General features: G+C 43.2%; 1 protein-coding gene across 1 annotated transcript in view; it reads left to right on the top strand.

Annotated features, from left to right (window-relative positions):
- The first annotated feature begins 409 nt into the window (after positions 1 to 409).
- LOC103200695 (guanylate cyclase soluble subunit beta-2-like) overlaps positions 410 to 19,812 on the top strand; it is a 119,928-nt gene continuing 100,525 nt past the window's right edge. The window contains exons 1-2 of the mRNA XM_007945246.2: positions 410 to 477; positions 14,383 to 14,477. Coding sequence (XP_007943437.1) covers positions 14,411 to 14,477 — 67 coding nt within the window. The 5' untranslated portion in view covers positions 410 to 477; positions 14,383 to 14,410. The remainder of the gene's footprint in view (positions 478 to 14,382; positions 14,478 to 19,812) is intronic.

Genomic DNA, 19,812 nt, shown 5'->3' with positions numbered 1-19,812 from the left:
AAGGGTTGGTGGTTCAAACCCACCAGCTACTCCACAGAAGGAAGATGGGGCAGTCTACTTCTGTAAAGATTTACTGCCTTGGAAACCCAACGGTGGTTGCTATGAGTCGGAATCAACTTGATGACAGTGAACTTGGTTTGGTTTGGAATTATAATCTGATTTCAATTTTGATTCGTGTATGTTCTCTGTGACATCACCACACCAGTGATGGCTGCAAGGTTCATGCAAAGTGAGGAAGAGAGCAGCTTTTAAACACATAAACCCCTTAGAAGCAAGGAAAAGTTATAATGAGTTTCCCCAAGTGGGTGTTGTTGCACTTTTCCTAAAGAAACTGTGAAGGTGTCTGTGGCTGGAAATTCCGTGCTTCCTTATGCACAGTTTTCCTCTTGTGTTTGTGTTCTAGTATGGATTCATCAATACCTGTCTTCAGTCCCTTGTGATAGAGAAATTTGGTGAAGAGACCTGGGAAAAATTGAAGTAAGTATATTACAAACAAAATGAAGTGTCCCTGATGTTTTTGGAGGTAATGGGTTTTTAGTGGCCTTTTGCTTAATCCAGTTGGTTGAATGCTGTTGTTAGCTGCTGTCAAGTCAACCCCTGACTCATGGGGACACCGCGTACCATGGGATCAGACCATTGTGATCCATAGGGTTTTAATTGGCTAATTTTTCCACAGTAATCATCAGGATTTTCTTCCTCATTCAGCTTCATCTGGAAGCGCCGCTGAAACCTGTCTAGCACCATAGCAACATACAAGCTTCCACCGACCAATGGCTGGCGGTGTGCATGAGGCCCACTGGCCAGCAGCACAGCTCAGGTCTCTCACAGGGAAGGTGGGAATTCTACTCTGAACCACCACTATCCCTCACTTAGTGGACTAGACCCTTTATCATCACATAGAGATAGTTTTCAAAGAGATTCACTTACTAGGGAAAGCAACTCAAGTGCCCTAACTAAGGCAACTAGATGCTATAGTGAAAAACCCTGTGTTCCGTATCTGTCTGTAAGGAAGCTATCAGTCCCCTTTCTTAACAGGAGCTCTAAAGCAGGGTCCCAATGTACACCAGCATTATCATCCCACAAACACATTGGCATCTGCTCCTTTAATTGCAGAAGAGAGAGCAACTGGATAGTTTCCACTGTGCAAACACAGAGCTGCCAGAATCCCATGGAAGAGGCAGGCGCCATCCCCCTTTTAAGGGGTTTTGGCCGGTTGCTCCTTAGTGATATAATCTAGTCTTCAGCTCATCATTAATTAGATCTCTTCGTCTTGGCTGCAGTCGGGCACTCACAGTGCTGCATTCACAGCACTGCACGGTGTCTCGTCTGACTCCTGTAATCTTGTGCTGAATTCTGCTTTCTCGGAGGCTCCCAGCCTCAGAATGTTAGAGGTTGGGCCTGAAAGGCTTCACCAATCACCTGGTCCTAAGACGAGAGAGGAAGACACAAACAGGAAAAAATGGTAGGCTTCTTCAGTTGATCAATTACATGCAAATTAAAACAACTAGGCATTGCTTTGCCTATTAAATTTAAATGATAATAACCAATTCTGGCTAAGAAGCAGCAAAATGAGTAATTGCTGATGGTATTGTGGCCCTTTGAAAAAGCAATTCAGCAACATGTACCAAAAAGCTATGTAAGTGATCATATACTTCGATCAGTAATTTTAGTTTTGAGAGTCTATTCTAAGGGAATAGCCACAATACAGGGACACACACACACACACACAGACACACAGATGCTTATATAGGAGCCCTGGTGGTGCAATAGAAGCTCTGGTGGCACAGTGGTTAAGGGTGCTAACCAAAAAGTTAGTGTTAGAACCCACCAGTTGCTCCATGGAAGAAAGATGAGGCCATCGGCTTCCATAGACTTACAGCCTAGGAAACCCTATGGGACAGTTCTACTCTATTTATCCTATAGGGTCACTGTGAGTTGGAGTCAGCTTGATGGCAATGGGTTTGTTTTTGGTGGTACAACGGTTAAGCGCTCTGCTGCTAACTGAAAGGTCAGCAGTTTGAACACACCCATGTGCTCTTTGGAAGAACAAATATATATCATCTCTCTGATACCCAGTGTGGGAGCTCTGGTAGCGTAGTGCCTAAGGCACTTGACTGCTAACCAGAAGGCTGGAGGTTCAAACCCACCAGCCATTCCTCAGAAGGAAGGTTGGGCAATCTACTTCCGTAGCGATACCACCTTGGAAACCAAAGGAGGGGTCGCTATGAGTTGGGTTTGACTTGATGGCACATAACAACAACAATACCCAGTGTGGGCTCCTCTGGTCCTGTCTTGAGGAACCTACATGAACTCTAGTGACCAGAGAGGGAGGGGAGGGGTCAATTTTTGTAGGTTGATTTTTGTCTCAGGAACTTCATACAATCTGAACTCCTGGTAGGACCTTTAGCCTCAGCTCAGCTGGTGGCTCAGAAGATTCTATCTTCCTTAAGAGAGAGGCCAGGGCTCTGGAAAGAACTAGAAATAACTGGAGTACCCAGACATGAGTGGCAGTAAAACAGCACCTTGTTCTGCTCCACCTGTGACAGGCAGCTGAGATGCACTGTTTGGAGAAGACCCCTTGCTCTCCCCTCAGCAGATGTAGCACACCCAGCTGCTTGAACTCTGAATGGGTGAGAGAGTCAATACATTTTTGCGAATCCAGGAAAACACAACTTCCCATGTGTAAGTAGAAGGAAGAGGCGTGGTTCCTGTTGGATTGTGGCTGTGACTTCTGTGAGAGAGATGGCATGTCTCCTCTTCCTCTCATTCGTCATAGCATTCCCAAGCAACTAGAAGGCCCTGGAAACCACATGAGCTCCAAGGTGACATGAACAAGTGAGTTAGGGGTAGGACAGAGGACAGGGAAGCAGGGAAGTCAGTGTCATGTGTTCAGGAATAGAATCAACAGGGCCATATTCTGTCTGTGTTGCTAGGTTTTCTCTCTTTAATCTTGAAGTGCCAGTTCTCTGCTTAGTTTAACCTCAAAGAATATGTGTGTATTTGGTGTACTAGATACCAATGCCATTGCATTGGAAATGCACCTTTATACCAAAAGCCAAGGCCTATCTCACAAGCCCAGCAGGCTATGAAAATGGCATCACGTTAGATTTTTTTTTTTTTTTTTTTAAGTAGTGCAAAAAACTCAACTTCTGAAACTCAAATTAAGGCAAGATTATTTGCTGTGCGAGAAGATTTGCTTCAGGCTACATTTAAATAACAGTTCCCTGGTACTTTTAAAATAGAATTTTAGAGCTGAAAAAGAAAAAAATCCATTAATCCCTACATAAATTTTAAGAAGAAACTATTAGGCAATATGAAGTATGTCTCCATACTTTAAAGGATATCGGTTTTATTTTATATGAAATAATCAGAACCAGATGTTTCTCCTCCTTTGCCTATATTGTTTGTTCCTTTTTCATATAGACTCGATTTAGAGATTTCTAATTATGAATCAGTTTTTTTATAACCTCCTGGCTACAACTTTTATCAAAACTTAACAATGAGAACCAACTAATAGATTGGGAAGAGAAGAGCCTTTGGGGTCAGATACATTTTTGCTTGAATCACTTACTAGCTGTTCGACTTGGGCAAGTTGATTTATTCAACCAATATTACTTCGCTCCTAGTGTGTGCCAAACAAAGTTCTGGGCCCTGGGGGTTGCTGTGAAGGGGACAGACAAGGGCTTTGTTCTCTGGGAATGTATGTTCCAATGTGAGGGGGGTGGGGAAGGGGATAGACAATAAACAAGGAAATAAATGAATGAACACCTTTCAGGTGGTGGGAAGTGCTATAATACACAGGATGCTTGATAATGACGGGATATAAGATGGTGGTTTTGCCCAGGCCCTTAGAGAAGGACTTTTTGCAAAGGTGATGGTGGAACTGCAAGGAAGGAAGGAGCCACACATGAGTCAGGGAAGCATATTTCAGGCAAAGAGAACAGAACGTGTGAATGGGATGGGACTGAGCTTAGTGAACTTGAGCCCCAGAGGAAAGTTCAGTGTGACTGAAGTGGCATGAGTAAGAAGTTTGGTAGAAAGTGGAAAAAGTAGTTGCTGTAAGTTGCCATCACATGGGCTCTGACTCATGGCGACCCCACATACAACAGAATGAAACATTGCTGGTCCTGAGCCGTCTTCATGGTTGTTGGTATGTTTGAGTCCATTGTTATGGCTGTTACAGTGCCTTCCAACGTGGAGGGCTCATTGTCCAGCACTGTATCAGACAATATTCTGTTCTTATCTAGAAGGTTTTCACTGGCTGATTTTCAGAAATAGATTGCCAGTCCTTTCTTCCTAGTCTGTCTTAGTCTGGAAGCTCTGCTGAAACCTGTCCACCATGGGTGATCCTGCTGGTGTTTGGAATACTGACGGCACAACTTCTAGCACCACAGCAACATGCTCACAGAGTTCAGTTACAGAAAGTTCACAGAAAGACCTCAGGGGAAAGTGGAAGGCCAGCAGGCTTCTCTCCATCTCTGCGTCTTTCTTCATGATGACTCTATGTATAAGTATTCTAATTTGCATTTCTTCTAAACTTTTCTATGTGGTTTTCAGTTTGAGGGACCACCATCATCTGAATGGCTCAGTCTCTCAGAATCTCAATTCCAGACTCCTGAGACACCTGGCCCAGTCAGATGGGCTTTGGAGGGCAGGGTGTCTAAGAAGAGGTATGGGTAGAACCACCAGGGCTAGCATGTATTCTCCACTGCAAAAACAAATGCATAGGGAAGGGATCAACAGTTGGATGATTTGTGTGTGGACGTGTGAGTAAATGAATGGTAAGGAGGTTGGTGGAATTACATGGCTTTTCTCTGAGTCAGGGGTTTGTAACCAGATGTCCCTGGATGGGCTTCAGAGGGTCTGAGAAACCTCTGGATTCATGATGAAAACTTTGGATACACATGTCTGTATGCAGATTCTGGGGGGAGGGTCCATAGCACTCAACAGAATCCTCAAGAGGTTCTCTAGCTTAAAAAGTTTCAGGACCCTGCCTAGCATTCTTGGGATTTTGGTTCTGGATAAATAGGAAATACTCCTAACATTCTGACATCTTGAGCAAATCCCTTCAAATACATTGAATAACTATTTGTTCCCGAAAAAACAATCAGAATGTCTCCCATTCATCCCCCTTTCTGCTCTATTGCACCTTCTCTGCTCCGTTGAATCACTGAGCCTCTTACTCTCCCTTAGAGATTGAAAGCACTTACCATGTTCCATACTTTTCCCATGAGTAGAGTATCAGCAAATTCTGATTAAAAAGCAACTGAAAGCAGAGGGTTTTTTTTTTCCCCCTTTCCTATTTCTGTTGGGTCGATTCCAACCCACAGTAACTCCATGTGTTGCAGAGTAGCACTGCACTGGACAGATTTGGCAAAGCTGTGAGTTTTCAAAAGCAGATTGCCAGACCTTTCTTCTGATGTGCTTTTCGGTGGCCTGTAACCTCCAACCTTTTGGTTAGCAGCCAAGTGCATAAACTGTTTGGGTCACCCAGGGACTTATTGAAAGCAAAGGGTTTTTTTTTTTTTTAATCTTTTTCAATTTTTATTGTGATTTGGATGAAAGTTTACAGAGCAAATTCATTTTCCACACGGCATTCCATACACATTTTTCTTCACGACATTGACTGCAATTCCTCACAGTGTAACAATTCTCCCACTCTCTCCCTGTAGTTACCTCTTCCCTGTGTTCTTCCCTTCCATGCACTCCCACCTCCTGAGCTGTCTCCTTGTGTAAACACTGCCCTTCTCTTCTCCCACGATTGATCACTCCAAGGAGTGTCTACCTGGTGTAAATGTTCACCCCATATGTCTGTCTTTTGTTTGGCTGGAAGCCACGGGAGTGAGTTCAGTTCCAGAGCTGAAGGATAACTAGGGGCCATAGTTTCAGGGGTCTCAGCAGGCTCTATCAGATCAGCAAACCTGGTCTTTTTTTTTTTTTTTATGATTTTGAGTTTTTTATGATTTTGAGAACAAAACTCAAAATTGTTCTCCTTCTCTATCCAGGATCTCCTGCACTGATTGCCCTCCAAATGGTTGACAGTGGTAGCCAGGCACCATCTAGTTCTTCTGATATCATGGTCATATAGGCTGAGGATCACATGGTCTTCTACTCCCTGGGACTAATTATTTCCATGCATCTTTGGTTTTACTCATTCTTCTTTGCTCTGGATTAGTAGAGACTCATTGTTGCATCCAGACGGCTGCTTGTAAGCTTTTAAGACCTCAGTTGCTACTCATCAAAGTAGGATGTGGAACAATGTTTTTATGCCAATTGAGTTTGATGTCCCCTGTGACTATGGCCCCAAGCCCACAGGTCCACCTACTTGCTCCCTTAGGGTAGCTGGCTGTGGCCAAGAAGCCACCATAACCTTGTCCATTGTCAGCTTTGCTATACACTTGGATATTCTTATAGCACATAGAAATACACATGTAGAAACATCATCTGCTAACCCTGTATGTGGTGATGATGAATGCAGAGTTGTTCCATTTTAACTTTCATCCAGGAATGCTGTCTCCCCAACCTGACCCTCTTCCCAGTTCTGAATGCATTTGCCGAGGCTGCCTAAAGTCACAGATTATTAGAACTAGAAGAACCCTTAAGGATCCATTTGGTCAAGATATCTCAACTGGGAGATTTATTCCCCTCAACAATTACATTAGAATATCCAAAGGTTTAAGAAATTTTAAAAAGTATATTTGATATTATAATATTATTTTATTTGTAAAGTAGTTATTGTGTTTCTAATGAAAAACAAAGAAAGTAAATCTTGAGAAACATTTTTGTTGAGTGGGAATACATTGTTGTTGTTGTTAGGTGCCATTGAGTCAGTTCCAACTCAGCAACCCAGTGTACAACACAATGAAACACTGCCTGGTCCTGCTCCATCTTCACAATCCTCGCTATGTTTGAGCCCACTGTTGTAGCCACTGTGTCAATCCATCTCATTGAGTGTCTTCCCCCTTTTTTGTTGACTCTCTACTGTACCAAACATGATATCCTGCTCCAGAGATTGGTCCCTTCTGACAACATGACTACAGTATGAGAGACGATGTCTAGCCATTCTCGCTGCTAAGGAGCATTCTGACTGTACTTCCTCCAAGACGGATTTGTTCATTCTTCTAGCAGTCCATGGTATTTCAGTATTCTTTGCCAACAACACAATTCAAATGCATCATTTCTGTTGTCTTCCTTATTCATTGTCCAGCAGTACTAGAATCAAATATTATGAGACTTGAATTTGTCTAGGTTGGAGAGCCTCTTATAATTTTGTGAAAAGAATACAAAATTACAAGTAAAAAAGTAAATACAAAAGTGAGTATGTAGGATGGCAAATATTACAATAAATTCTATGTATTAAAAAGCTGATAATGACATAAACAAAAAAAAATCCAGAAAATAACATATGTTTATCATTATTCTTATCATTAATTTAATTAACTACCTGACGTCTGACCCAGCTTTATAATATTTTCACTAGATGTTTGGTTGCATTTGGTTTGCCTCTTCATCTGATAATACTTTTATCATATCATTTTTCTATAAAAAACAAGTAACCCTCCAGCATGGTTGGTTGAAAATTGTTTTTATTGCATTTTATTTTTATTGATAGCTTAGACAAATTTCTTTCCTGGCATGGCATAAAGGGTCAAGTGCTCTAATACTATTTGAAAGGTTGGTGGTTTGACCCCACTCAGAGGAGCCTCGGATGAAAGGCTTGGCAATCTGCTTCTGAAAGGTCACAGCCCTGAAAACTCTATGGAACTCTTCACTCTGCACATAGTCACCAAGGTTTGGAATAGACTAAATGGCAGCTGGGGAGCTCTGGTGGCATAGTGCCTAATGCACTTGACTGCTAAGCAGAAGGCTGGCGGTTCAAACCCACCAGCCACTCCTCAGAGGGAAGATTGGGAAATATACTTCCATAGAAATACCACCTCAGAAACCCAAGGAAGGGTCGCTATGAGTCAAATAGACTCAACAGCAGTGAGGGTTTTTTTTTTTTTTTTTTTAATTTAAATGGCAGCTGACACCTACAATCAGTAACAATGCATTCTCCACAGTTTCTGTTGAGGTGTGCTTCTTTCTTGGTGGCAAGTCCTAGGACACCTCGAGCTTTTGATCTCCCCCTACCTTCTCCCATCATTCCTACCTCTGTTTTAGGGCCAGTCCTCTGGGACAAAGTGATCTCAATCAAGGAATGTGCAGGCTCTCGTTCAGATGCCTTTTTGGGGATCACATTAGGGTCTGGATGCTTGCTAAGTTCACCAGGGGCAGGTGTTCCAGGGGCCATTTATGGAGATAGTATTAGAGGTGTGGCAGCCTGATCCTCAGCACCTAGGACCACCATCACAGCATACAGTGGCCCGCAGGCTGGGGGTAACTCCATGCTGGAGGGGACTGGGTAAGGCTGCTTCCCTCAGACCCTGGAAGCCTCAACTTCATTAGCTTTAAAAACAAATCTGACTCATTCTTGGTTTGAGTTAGCAGTTCTCCGATGTTCTGGTCTTGTTGCTGTTGTTATGTGCTGTCAAGTCAGACCCAACTCATAGAGACCCCTCCTTGGGTTTCTGAGGTAGTATCACTACAGAAGTAGATTGCACCATCTTTTTTCCAAGGAGTGGCTGGTGGGTTTGAACTGCCAGCCTTCTGGTTAGCAGTCAAGTGCCTTAGGCACTATGCTACCAGAGCTCCCTATTCTGGTCTTAGGAAAACTTTTTACAATTAAAAATTAGTAAGGACTCCAGATAGCTTTGGTTTATGTATCGGTATTTACTGTGTTAGAACTTAAAACAGAATTTTTTTTAAAAAAAATCCTTATTTGTTAGTTCATCTAAAAATAACAACAATAAACCTATTATAGATTAACATATTTTTATGAAATGTAATGATAGTAGCCAAATAAAAATCACTCATGAGAAGAGTGGCATTGTTTTATGTTTTTGTGGCTCTCTTTAATATCTGGCTGAATAGAGCACAGCTGGGCTCTGTCTCCTGTACTCGATCTGCTGTGATAGGTGGTCTTGGTTGGAATCTATGAAAGAAATCTGGCCTCACATGGATATGTAGTTGTGGAAAGGAGAAGTACTTTAATACTCCTCTTAGATGATTGTGGATATTCTTCTTTTAAACTTCACCAAACCTCAACAAATGATAGTTTCTTAAAGGCCATTTACCACGTTGAATCTGAAAGGATACCAATGACATTTTCCATTGCTCTGTTACACCAAAATCCCTTGGTCTGTCTTGCACATTGAAATTAATCTTTTGCCATCATTTAGTACTATCACATATTAGTCACTTGGATAATATTACCTAGTTATGCACCTCTCCCGCATGCTGACATGTTTCATTGTACAATATCAAAATCACATTTTGTTAACATCACCATGATCTCAGAAAGGCCTTTAAATATTGCAAAGTGAATGAGCACATGGTGGCAGATGCGAGCTTTCTAAAATTCTGATTTTCACTTGAAAGCTTGAGGTTTATCATTGGCAACAAATCCTGTCAGTTATTTTCCTTGAAGTGGCAGAATCACTTTGTTCATTTTTAAAGTAAATAACTGCCAAATACCCAAGTCTGAGGAACCATCATTTGTCTGTTAGTGGTTCTTGTAAGCAGAAATGATGTTCCATGAAAAAAGGACTGATAGAGCTCCCAACTCAGACAGCCACATGACCGATTATTTCTGTATAGTGCTAAAGTACTTTGTGCACACTTCCCATCTTGTCACACAGAATATTCAAAGGTATGTACTCAGGGCCGAGATTTAGAAAAATTGATCATTTAGAAAAATTGATCATTTAGAAAAATTGATCATTTCTAGTGCTTCATTAAAGAAAATCTGAGATGAAACTGTCCTTTTTTCTTTTAATTGTAAGTATGTGACTGTGGAGAATACAGTGGCTACTAGCTCAGTTCTGTGTCACTGCCTTGATTCATGCTAACAGAACAATAGTCTTACCCACCATTGCTTTTGTACCATTAGCACAGATGTCAACCAGCAAAAATGGCAAATCATGTCTTACTATTATTGACTTCATGGACTCCTGCAAATGTCTCAGGAACCCTTTGAGGTTCCATTTACCACACTTTGAGAACTGCTGGCTTAAGTGTGCTAATAGTTCCCAGTGGGTCAGAGAGTCAACACAGAAACACCCTTGGTGGCTTGGAGGAGAGGAAGGGAGGGTGATAAGGAAATACTGAACTAATCCAATGCTATCACTGTAAAAATAAAGAAGCAGAGGCATAGTCAGATTTGTCCCAAGTCATTCAGCTAGATTACGGTAGAGCCAGAATTGACTCCCAGATCTTCTAACCCACACGCAGGATAAAAGCCGCTGTCAAGATTTTACTAGTGGCCATCATGTCACTTCTGACTCATGGCAAGTGCATGTGTGTCAGAGTAGAACTGGGCTACATAAGGTTTTCTTTTCAATAATTGTGAATTATTTTCAATTTTATTGCATTTTTGATGAAGGTTTACACAGCAGTTTAGGTTCCCATTCAACAATTTCTACACAGTTGTTCAGTGACATTGGTTACATTCTTCACAATGCATGCATGTTCTCATTATTTCCACTCTGGTTGTTCTATTTCCTTTAATCTAGTCTCCTTTCTCTTTTACATTCTCATCTTTGTTTTAGAGTAATTATTGACCATTTGTCCTCATATAGGTGATTTTTTAAAGGAGCATAGTAGTTACAGGTGATATTCATTATTCTGTGAGCCAATTTGTTATTAAGTCACCTCAGGGGTTAGTTTCAGTTCAAGCTTCATGAGCATCTCAGGACAATAGTCTTGAGGAGTCCTCCAGTGTTGGCCAGTCCAACACGTCTGATTTTCTGTTTTCTTTCAGGAATTTGAGATTCTGTTCCACCTTTTTCTCACATTCTTTCAGGGCCCATGTATTGTGGTCCTGTTGATAGTGCTAGCCGGTCCACAGGGTTTGCAGTGGCTCACCTTTTGGAAGTAGATCACCAGTCCTTTCTTCTGAGGTCCTTCTAAGTGGACTTGAACTTTCAGTCTCTCAATTAGCAGCAGAGCATGTTAACTCTTTGCATCACCCAGAGACTACCTGTCAAACTAGATATCTCATTTTTCCTAGATTCTCTTATAAATATTTCAAGCTCCTATTGTGTATAAGTTATAAAATAGACACATTTTCTTGCTCTTTGGGACTTTGTAGTCTGGGAAGCTTGAGATAGGTAAATCAAAGTGCAAGTGTCAGGACAATGGTGAGAACTTGCTTTGGGAGCTCAGAGCAGGGAGACTGAATCTGAATGTGGTTCAGAAAGAACAGAATCTTCACTTCTTAGACTGAGTGGGAAGGAGGAGTTTGCAAATGAGAAGAGCAAGGGCCTTCTGGGTGGAGGAAGTGCCTGCAGGAAGACATGGAGGAATGAACTGACATGGCCCGTCCCAGGAACTAGAATTCGCCAGAGGAATGGGTAGAGGTAAGAGTGGGAGGCACAGGGGCCAGGTTGTGAAGGGCTTGGTATGTCAGCCTTAGAAATCTGGGTGCTATTACGACAACAGTGTGGCTGGACTGGCTAGAATGGCAGATGGGGTGCTTTTTCGAATTACCAGATGGCCATGACCATAGGACATGGCCTTCAATTCTCTAGACCTCACTTTCCTCGACTGTAACTTGAATCATCTGTTACAGGCAGATTTGTTATGTGAATTTCTAGCCTACAGTAAGGGAGGTCTTGATTTCCCCTGGCTTAGAATTGATTGCATTTCCTTGGCCTGAAACTTGCTACAAAAGTGCACGTTATTTTTCCTGTGGACTTGTGGCTCACTCTGAGCTCTTAGAAACAATTATCCCAGTTTAGTCATGTTGAACAATGGTCCTGTAATTTCTAATCTGTTGCCCTGTCAGATTGAATCCTAGAAAGTGTTTCCCAACCTGGAGGTCGGTCATCTGAGGCAAAACTGGAAAAAAAAAAAAAAAAAAAAACCACTGACATCGAGTTGATTCCAACTCATCGCCACCCTTTAGGACAGGGTGGAGCTGGCCCCATAGGATTTCCAAGGCTATAAATCTTTATGGAAGCAGATTGCCTCATCTTTCTTCTGCAGAGCAGCTAATGGGTTAAAACCGCTGATCTTTTGGTTAGCAGCCGAATGCTTTAACCACTGCATCCCCATAGCTCCTTCAATGAGCGAGTGGTTAAAAAGATAGAGTCCCAGACAGATGTGAGGGCCCAGGAGTCTGTATGCTTGTTTTACTCCCCAAGTCAATCTGATAAAGACAGCCTGGCACTGGTCTCTTGCCCAAATATTTTGGGCATCCCTAGTTAGAACTACTGGTCTCTGGCTGGTACAAGTGGTTAAGTTCTCAGCTTCTAACCCAGAGTCACCTTGGAAGAAAGGCCTGGTGACCTACTTCCAAAAAATCAGCCATTGAAAACCCTGTGGCGCACAGTAACACTCTGACACACACAAGGTTGTTCTGAGTCGGAGTTGACTTGACGACAAGTGGCTAGCTGGAACTAAAGAGGATCACACATTTAATACCTGGCTGATCCATTTAAATGTCAATTCACTGGATGGTCCTGCACAGGTGCACATGTGACCATCTTGTGTGGTTGATTTTTTTCACTTTCCTGAGATGCCCCCTTCATTGTGTGAGCTGGAGACCTTGAACTCTTACTGCATTTCCCACATCTGTTCCTTTCCCAAACTCCAATCTCTTCAAAAGTTTTCCTAATAGCTATTTTTCTTTCCTTCTCATTAGAAGAAGGAAATGAGATTAGCATCTCATTAGAAAATATGAAATTTATTTTTATTGTTAGTGAACATAGTGTTTCACTGAAGCAGTTTGAATGACCCTGTAGGAAAGTGTGCCCAGACTCTGCAGGAAGTGTTATATGCACGAAGAGAGGGATCAATAAAGAAAACTGAAATCTCTGTGTAACCAAAACAGTCTAAGTGTGTCTCGCATCCCAGCAACATGAAACCTGTCTACAAACCCACATAAATCTTGGACACCAAAGTATTATCAGTTCAACCTCCCAAAATAAAAAGGCTGCCAGGCCCAGACAGGAATGAATGGGTGGACCCACCAGAATGCAGGGCTACACATGTTACATTCCCAAGGTCCTGGAGATGGGGCCTTTACAACAAATTGTGACTGCATGTCAGGTTTAAGTGTGGGGCTTGCCCACAATGTCTTTATTTTGCTTGTAGGCACAGAAGAAGGGCATAGGTTTTCACACAGGCTCATGGACCCTGGGCTGGCAGGTGGGAAGGAGGTGGGGGAGCATGGCAAGAGCAGGCTAGCACATAGGGACCATGGTGGTTCACAAATTCTTTGTTTGCCCCTGGCCTCATATTCAGCTTCTCTGAACAGCTTCATCCTCAATACTTAGCCACTGTACAGACTTGAGCAAAACAGAAGCCCTCAGAGGTGGAGGGAAACTAGTCTATGTAGGTAAACCAGTGATCCTAACTGCACATAAGGGCTCCCAGGGCTGTCTGAGAATCCCAGTGAATGTGTGTGTGTGGGAGGGGGCATTGATCTTGTTGTTAGTTGCCAATGAATCGGCTCCCATTCACGGCAACTCCACGTCCAACAGAATGAGATGTTGCCTGGTCCCGTGCCATCTTCACAATTGCTGGTATTCTCAGTCTATTGGTGTAACCACGGTGTCTTTTGAGTGCCTTCCCACCAAGAGGGCTCATCTTCCAGCACTAACTCAGACAGTATTCTGCTGTGATCCATAGGATTCCATCCGCTGATTTTCAGAAGTAGATCACCAGGCCTTTCTTCCTAGTCTTTCATATTCTGGAAGCTCCACTGAAGCCTGTTCATTGTGGGTGATTCTGCTGGTATTTGAAATACTGGTGGCAGAGCTTCTAGATCATGTCCACATGCAAGCCACCACAGTATAACAAACTGACAGACAGGTAGTGGTCTCTTATCATATAGATAAGGAAACTGAGCCCCAGAGAGGGGAAGTGAATTTTCTACAGAGCAGATGTGGAAAAGGTCTGGAACTAGGTCTCCAAACTTCTCAGTCTAAGCGCCTCCCCAGCACATCATGCTGCCTCCCTGTCATCATGATTATTGCATGATCCCCTCCTTGGATCTCTGTGGTAGTTTTCATTTTCTCCAAGCTCTTTCACTTCTATTATCCTATTTTATTCAGTCAACACTCCTATAAGGTACAACAGATATTATTATTCTATTTTCCAATGAGAAAGAATGAAGTCCAGAAAGATAAAGGGGTTTTAGAGGAGTTGACATAGGAACACTCCAAGAACATTCCTTACAGTCTTTTTGCTATGTTATATCTTCTTGGGTCCATAGCTATCTCCCTGGGGCTAAACTCCAGTTGACGGGCTTTCACTGCCCTTTGATTTATTTTCCAGAGCTTCTGCAGAAGTACAAGATGCCTTCATGACTTACACAGTGTATGATGATATCATCACCATTAAGCTCATTCAAGAGGCCTGCAAGGTTCTAGGTAAGTGTGAAAAGCGCTCTTGTGTGGTCCTTTCCTTTGCATAAGCCTTAGGCTTCTTGTAGACAAAAGCTACAGTGGGCATCAGTCTGAGTATTATCATCTGTACCACTGCCATCATAGTTGACTTGACACTGGCTTTGAGATATGTGGTGATATCTCCAAAATGGACCACTATGATCACCTAAGAAGGATCGGGCATTGAGTTTCCCTCATGCTAGTCAAGGTCTTGTTTATCTGGACATGGACATGGTGGGCTTTGCACGGTGCTGAGACCCTTCTTCCCCATCTGCCCAGATTTTTTTTTTTTTTACTTTCATTGTGGTGAAAACAAACACAAGACATTTGCCACATAACATCTTCCACATTTACAGCTCAGGGACATTGATGACATTTTTCATGTTGTGCCACCATTATTGCTATCCTTTTCCAAAATATTCCACCACCATTAGCATAAACTCAATGCCCCCCTCAAAAAGCTTTCCCTTTCCCCCTCCCTCCTATCCCTGGTAACCATTAATCATCTTTGGTTTTTCTCCCTACCCCCCCTCTCTCTATATATTTTAACTTATCTAGAAATTTTCTCTCCTTTCCCTTCCCACCCCTGATAACCAACAAAGAAAGTTTCCTTTGTGTATAAACCTTTCCTTGATGTTTTACAATAGTAGACTAATACAATATTTGTCCTTCTGTGATTGACTTATTTCACTCAGCATAACATCCTCCAAGTTCATCCATATTATGCAGTGTTTTGCAGATTCCACATTGCTGTGGTAAAGGTTGTTGTCAACTTGGCTGGGCCTGGTTGAGTGGCTGGGCAGCTGGATGTAGTTATTCCCCATGGTGAGATTGGCAATCAATTTTATGGTGAATCTCCTGGAGCAGCTGAGTAGCTGCTTTAGGGATGTGGTCTGCTTCCTGTATATAAGAAGCAGCTCTGAGGAAGGTCTCCAGATTTTTGGCACGCTTGAACCCTGCATGTAGCCAAGTCATTTTTCAGCAGCCTGCCATGCCCTGCCAATCCTGGGAGTTCTCCTGGACTTGAATTAGTGGCCTGCCATGTTGTTTGGTAACATTGGGATTGTGCCTTTTTACTTGTCAATCTTGGATTTGTCAGCCTCAGCAGCCAGAAGCTGTCTGAAGAAAAGCCTCCAGCTTTAGTGGGCCAGGAGGCAAAGCTGAAGCCCAAGGTCAAGGGGCTTTCACCCAGCCCCTAGAGCCTGGCACTTTGAACTTGGACTTAAAGCCTCCAAACTAAGAGAATAAACTCCTGTGTGTTAAAGCCATCTCATTTGTGGTATATTTCTGTTAGAGCGGCACCAGGTAACCAAAACAGTTGCATAGTATTCCATTGTGTGTATGTACCACAGTTTGTTTATCCATTCTTTGGGTGATGGACACTTAGGTTGTTTTTGCTATTGTGAATAGTGCTGCGATGAACGTGGGTGTGCATAAATCTATTTGTGTCCTGCCTCTCACTTCTTTAGAATATATACCTAGTAGTGGGATTACTATCTGCCCAGACTTTAAAATGCCATCCAGTTCCAGTGCCGTGGAGTTGACTCCAACTCATGGTGACCTCATGACTCTTAGAGTAGAACTGTTCTTCATAGGGATTTGAATGGCTGGTGTTTTGGAAGTAGACTGCTAGGCCTTTTTTTTTTTCTTTTTCTGAATAGCTTCTGGGTAGATTTGAACTGCCAAACTTATGGTTAGCTGCTGAGTGTGTTACCCATTTGTACTTCCCAGGCACTTGATGTCAAGTTGATTCTGATTTACGATAATCCCATGTGGCGGTTCAGTGTAGATAGTCCCATTATAATGCACATGTTGTTCCAGTAGTGATTTCTACCAGCAATATATCAGCAAGAGTGGTTTATTATATTGCCCTGCCCACTCTTCAGGTGCTGAGAGGAAGAGTTATGAGGCAAAGCGAATTTTAGCTCTGCCTCATTCTAGTTCAGTGACTCAGGACAAGTTATTTAAGCAGTTACAGTTGCAATATTCCACCACTCGTCTATTAGTTTGTTGTACTGTGATGGCTTGTGTGTTGCTGTGAGGCTAGAGGCTATGCCACTGGTATTTCAAATACCAGCAGGGTCATCCATGGTGGACAGGTTTCAGCAGAGCTTCCAGACTAAGACAGGCTCAGAAGAAGGAAAGGGCCATCCACTTTTCAAAGAATTGGCCAGTGAAAACCTTATGAATAGCAGTGAAACACTTATCTGATATATCACTGGAAAACTTTGTGAATAGCCCTGAAACATTGCCTAATATAGTACTGGAAGATGAGCCCTTCAGGTCAAAAGGCACTCAAAACATGACTGGGCAAGAGCTGCCTCCTCAAAGTAGAGTTGACTTTATTGATGTGGATGGAGTAAAGCTTTTGGGACCTTCATTTGTTGATGGGGCACAACTCAAAATGGGAAGAAATAGCTGTAAACTTCCATTAATAATTGGAATGTGGAATGTATAAAGTGTGAATGTAGGAAAATTAGAAAGAGTGAAAAATGAAATGGAACATGTAAAGATCAATATCCTAGGCATTAGTGAACTAAAATGGACTTGTTTTGGCCATTTTGAATCAGACAACCATATGATCTACCATGCCAGGAATGACAAATTGAAGAGGAATGACATGGCATTCATCATCACAAAGAATGTTTCAAGATCTATCCTGAAGTAAAGTGCTGTCAGTGATAGGATAATATACATATGCCTAGAAGGAAGACCAGTTCATACTATAATTATACAAATTTACACACCAACCACCAAAGCCAAAGATGAGGAAATTGAACATTTTTACCAACTTCTGCAGTGTGAAATTGACCAAACATGCAATCAAGATATGGTAGTTAAGGTTGTGTGTCAACTTGGCTGGGCCTGGTTGAGTGACTGGGCAGCTGGTGGTAGTTATTCCCCATGACAAGACTGGCAATCAACTCCATGGTGGGATCTACCACAAGCAGCTGAGTAGCTGCTTTAGGGATGTGGTCTACTTCCTGTACATAAGAAGCAGCTTTGGGAATGGTCTCTAGCTTATGGCACACTTGAACCCTGCATGTAGCCATGCTATTGTTCAGAAGCCTGCCATGCTCTGCCGACCTTGGGACTTTCAATGGACGGGATTTAATGGCCTGCTGTGTGGTTTGGTAACATGGAGACTGTGCCTTTTTACTTGTCAACCTTGAGCTTGTCAGTCTCAGCATCCAGCAGCTATCTGAGTGAAGAAAAACCTCTAGTTTCAGCAGACCAGGAGCAAAAGGGAGAGCTAAAGCTCAAGGTTGAGGGGCTTTCACCCAGCCCCTAGAGCCTGGTACTTTGAACTCGGACTTAAAGCCTCCAAACTGTGAGAGAATAAACTCCTATTTGTTCAAGCCATCCCATTTATGGTATATTCCTGTCAGAGTGGTACTAGGTAATCAGAACAGAATATGGTACTAGGAGTGGGGTGCTGCTCTGACAGATACCTAAAATGTGGAAATAGGAGTGGAGTGCATCCTTGACCCAAGACCCCAGCAGAGAGCATGTGGCATGAGAGACAGCAGGAGCAGAGCCAAGAGAGTGGCAGAGAGACATTGGCAGAGAGACTAGCATGAGAGATGGCAGTAGCAGAGCCCAGAGACTGGCATGAAACAGCAATAGCCTTACCAGCCCATGGAGGAGAAAGCTGGATGGCATTGGGTAGGTGGCTTCCTGGTTGAGTGGGTTGCCCTCAGGCATTAATTGGTAGAAGAGACCAGCATGAGATGGAGTAGCATGTTGGCTAGCTCACAGAGCAGGTAAGCTAAGTGTCCTTTGGGCAGGAATATTCCTGGTAGAGTGGGTTGCCCTTGGGCATTAATTGTCAGAAGTGAGAGACCAAGGAAATGGGAAGCAGAGCTGCCTCAGCCTCAAGGGTAGGACCATGGCCTTTGGGGGTGGAGCCACCACAGCCCCCTAGGTTTCAAAGAGCCAGACCTTCACCAACTTGGTCCTGGAGTGTGGTGCTGCTCATTCATATGAGCCAGTGGGATGGAGTCATAGCCACTCCCCAAGAGTGAGGGGGCAGGGCTGCCATACTAAGAGGGAGAGGAACAGGGCCAGTTAGGCCAAGGGATTGAGGTCACCACTGAGGAAGTAGGGGACAGAGCCACCCAGTGAAGGAGGTACAGATGCCAAGTTGACAAGGGGTGGAATTGTGGTAGTTAAGGTTGTATGTAAACTTGGCTAGGCCTGGCTGTGTGTGGGAAGATGGCAGACTAGATAGAAGGACTGCACAGACCCTCTTCAACAAAGAAAAGGGAAACCAATTGACACAGACGCAGAAGTTAATCTTGGACCCCTGAGCCTTGAAGAGAAGGACACAGAAGTAGACCAAACACCAACTAGCAAAAGAATTTGCGTGAAAATACCAAAAAAGGAGATATACGGAGCTGTGGTCTGGCAGGGACCTGAGCGCCCCTGATGGCACAAACGACTCGGATATTTCCGAGTGGTGGTAGGACTTAAGAATTAACCTAAAAATCCCTTGCTAGCCAGGGTCTGAGCGAAAGACTCTGTACAGTGGCTGGGGAATGGGGAAAGTGAAGAGAAAGGTGGGCTGAGTGGTGAACTTTTGCCGGTGCGGAGGACGCTGCCATGTTGTACATTTAAAAAAAAAAAAAAAAAGAGGCTTGACCGTTTTGGATGCTTAAAGAGACAGCGCTCTCGCAGAATCCAGTGGTCGTAAGACTTAAGAATTAACCTAAAAATTCCCTGCTAGCCAGGGTCTGTGCAAAAGACTCTGTACAGTGGCTAGGGAACGGGGAAAGTAAAGAGAAAGGTGGGCCGAGTGGTAGACTTTTGCCGGTCTGGAGAATGCTGCCATGTTGTACCTTTAAGCGGCCTATCTTGGATATTTAAAGAGACAGTGCTCTCGCAGATTTCTGGGGCTTAAGATCACGTTCTGTTTTCCGGCAGTCCCGGGGACACTCGGGGCCTACGGGACTGAAGGGGTGTGACATTCTTCTTGTTGCTGTACCCTGCACCCGCTTGGTGGGCGGGGGTGTGGCCATCCCCGCTTCCACCTACCTTCTGGACCCACACAAGGGCTCAATCTCAGTATGTGTGCTCAGACAGAGCCAGTGTGCCCTACGCAGTCCTCCTCTGATTTTTATTTTCTTTTTCTTTTCTTTTAATTTTTTTTTTCTTTTTCATTCCCTTTCTCCCGATGATTAGTTTGCTTGTATTTGTCTGTTCCAAACCAACTAATATTATTGATACATTTGTCCTTTTTATTATTGTTCTTGATCTTCCCCTACCAGGTCCTAGTTTTCAATAGTTTTCTTTTCCCTGTGCCTGGTTGGGATTCTGTCCC

The sequence above is a fragment of the Orycteropus afer genome, unplaced genomic scaffold (genome assembly GCF_000298275.1).
Source record: "Orycteropus afer afer isolate SDZICR_OR568_19922 unplaced genomic scaffold, OryAfe1.0 scaffold00134, whole genome shotgun sequence".
In the NCBI taxonomy this organism is placed as follows: Eukaryota; Metazoa; Chordata; class Mammalia; order Tubulidentata; family Orycteropodidae; genus Orycteropus; species Orycteropus afer.
This window is presented reverse-complemented; position numbering and strand designations above follow the sequence as displayed.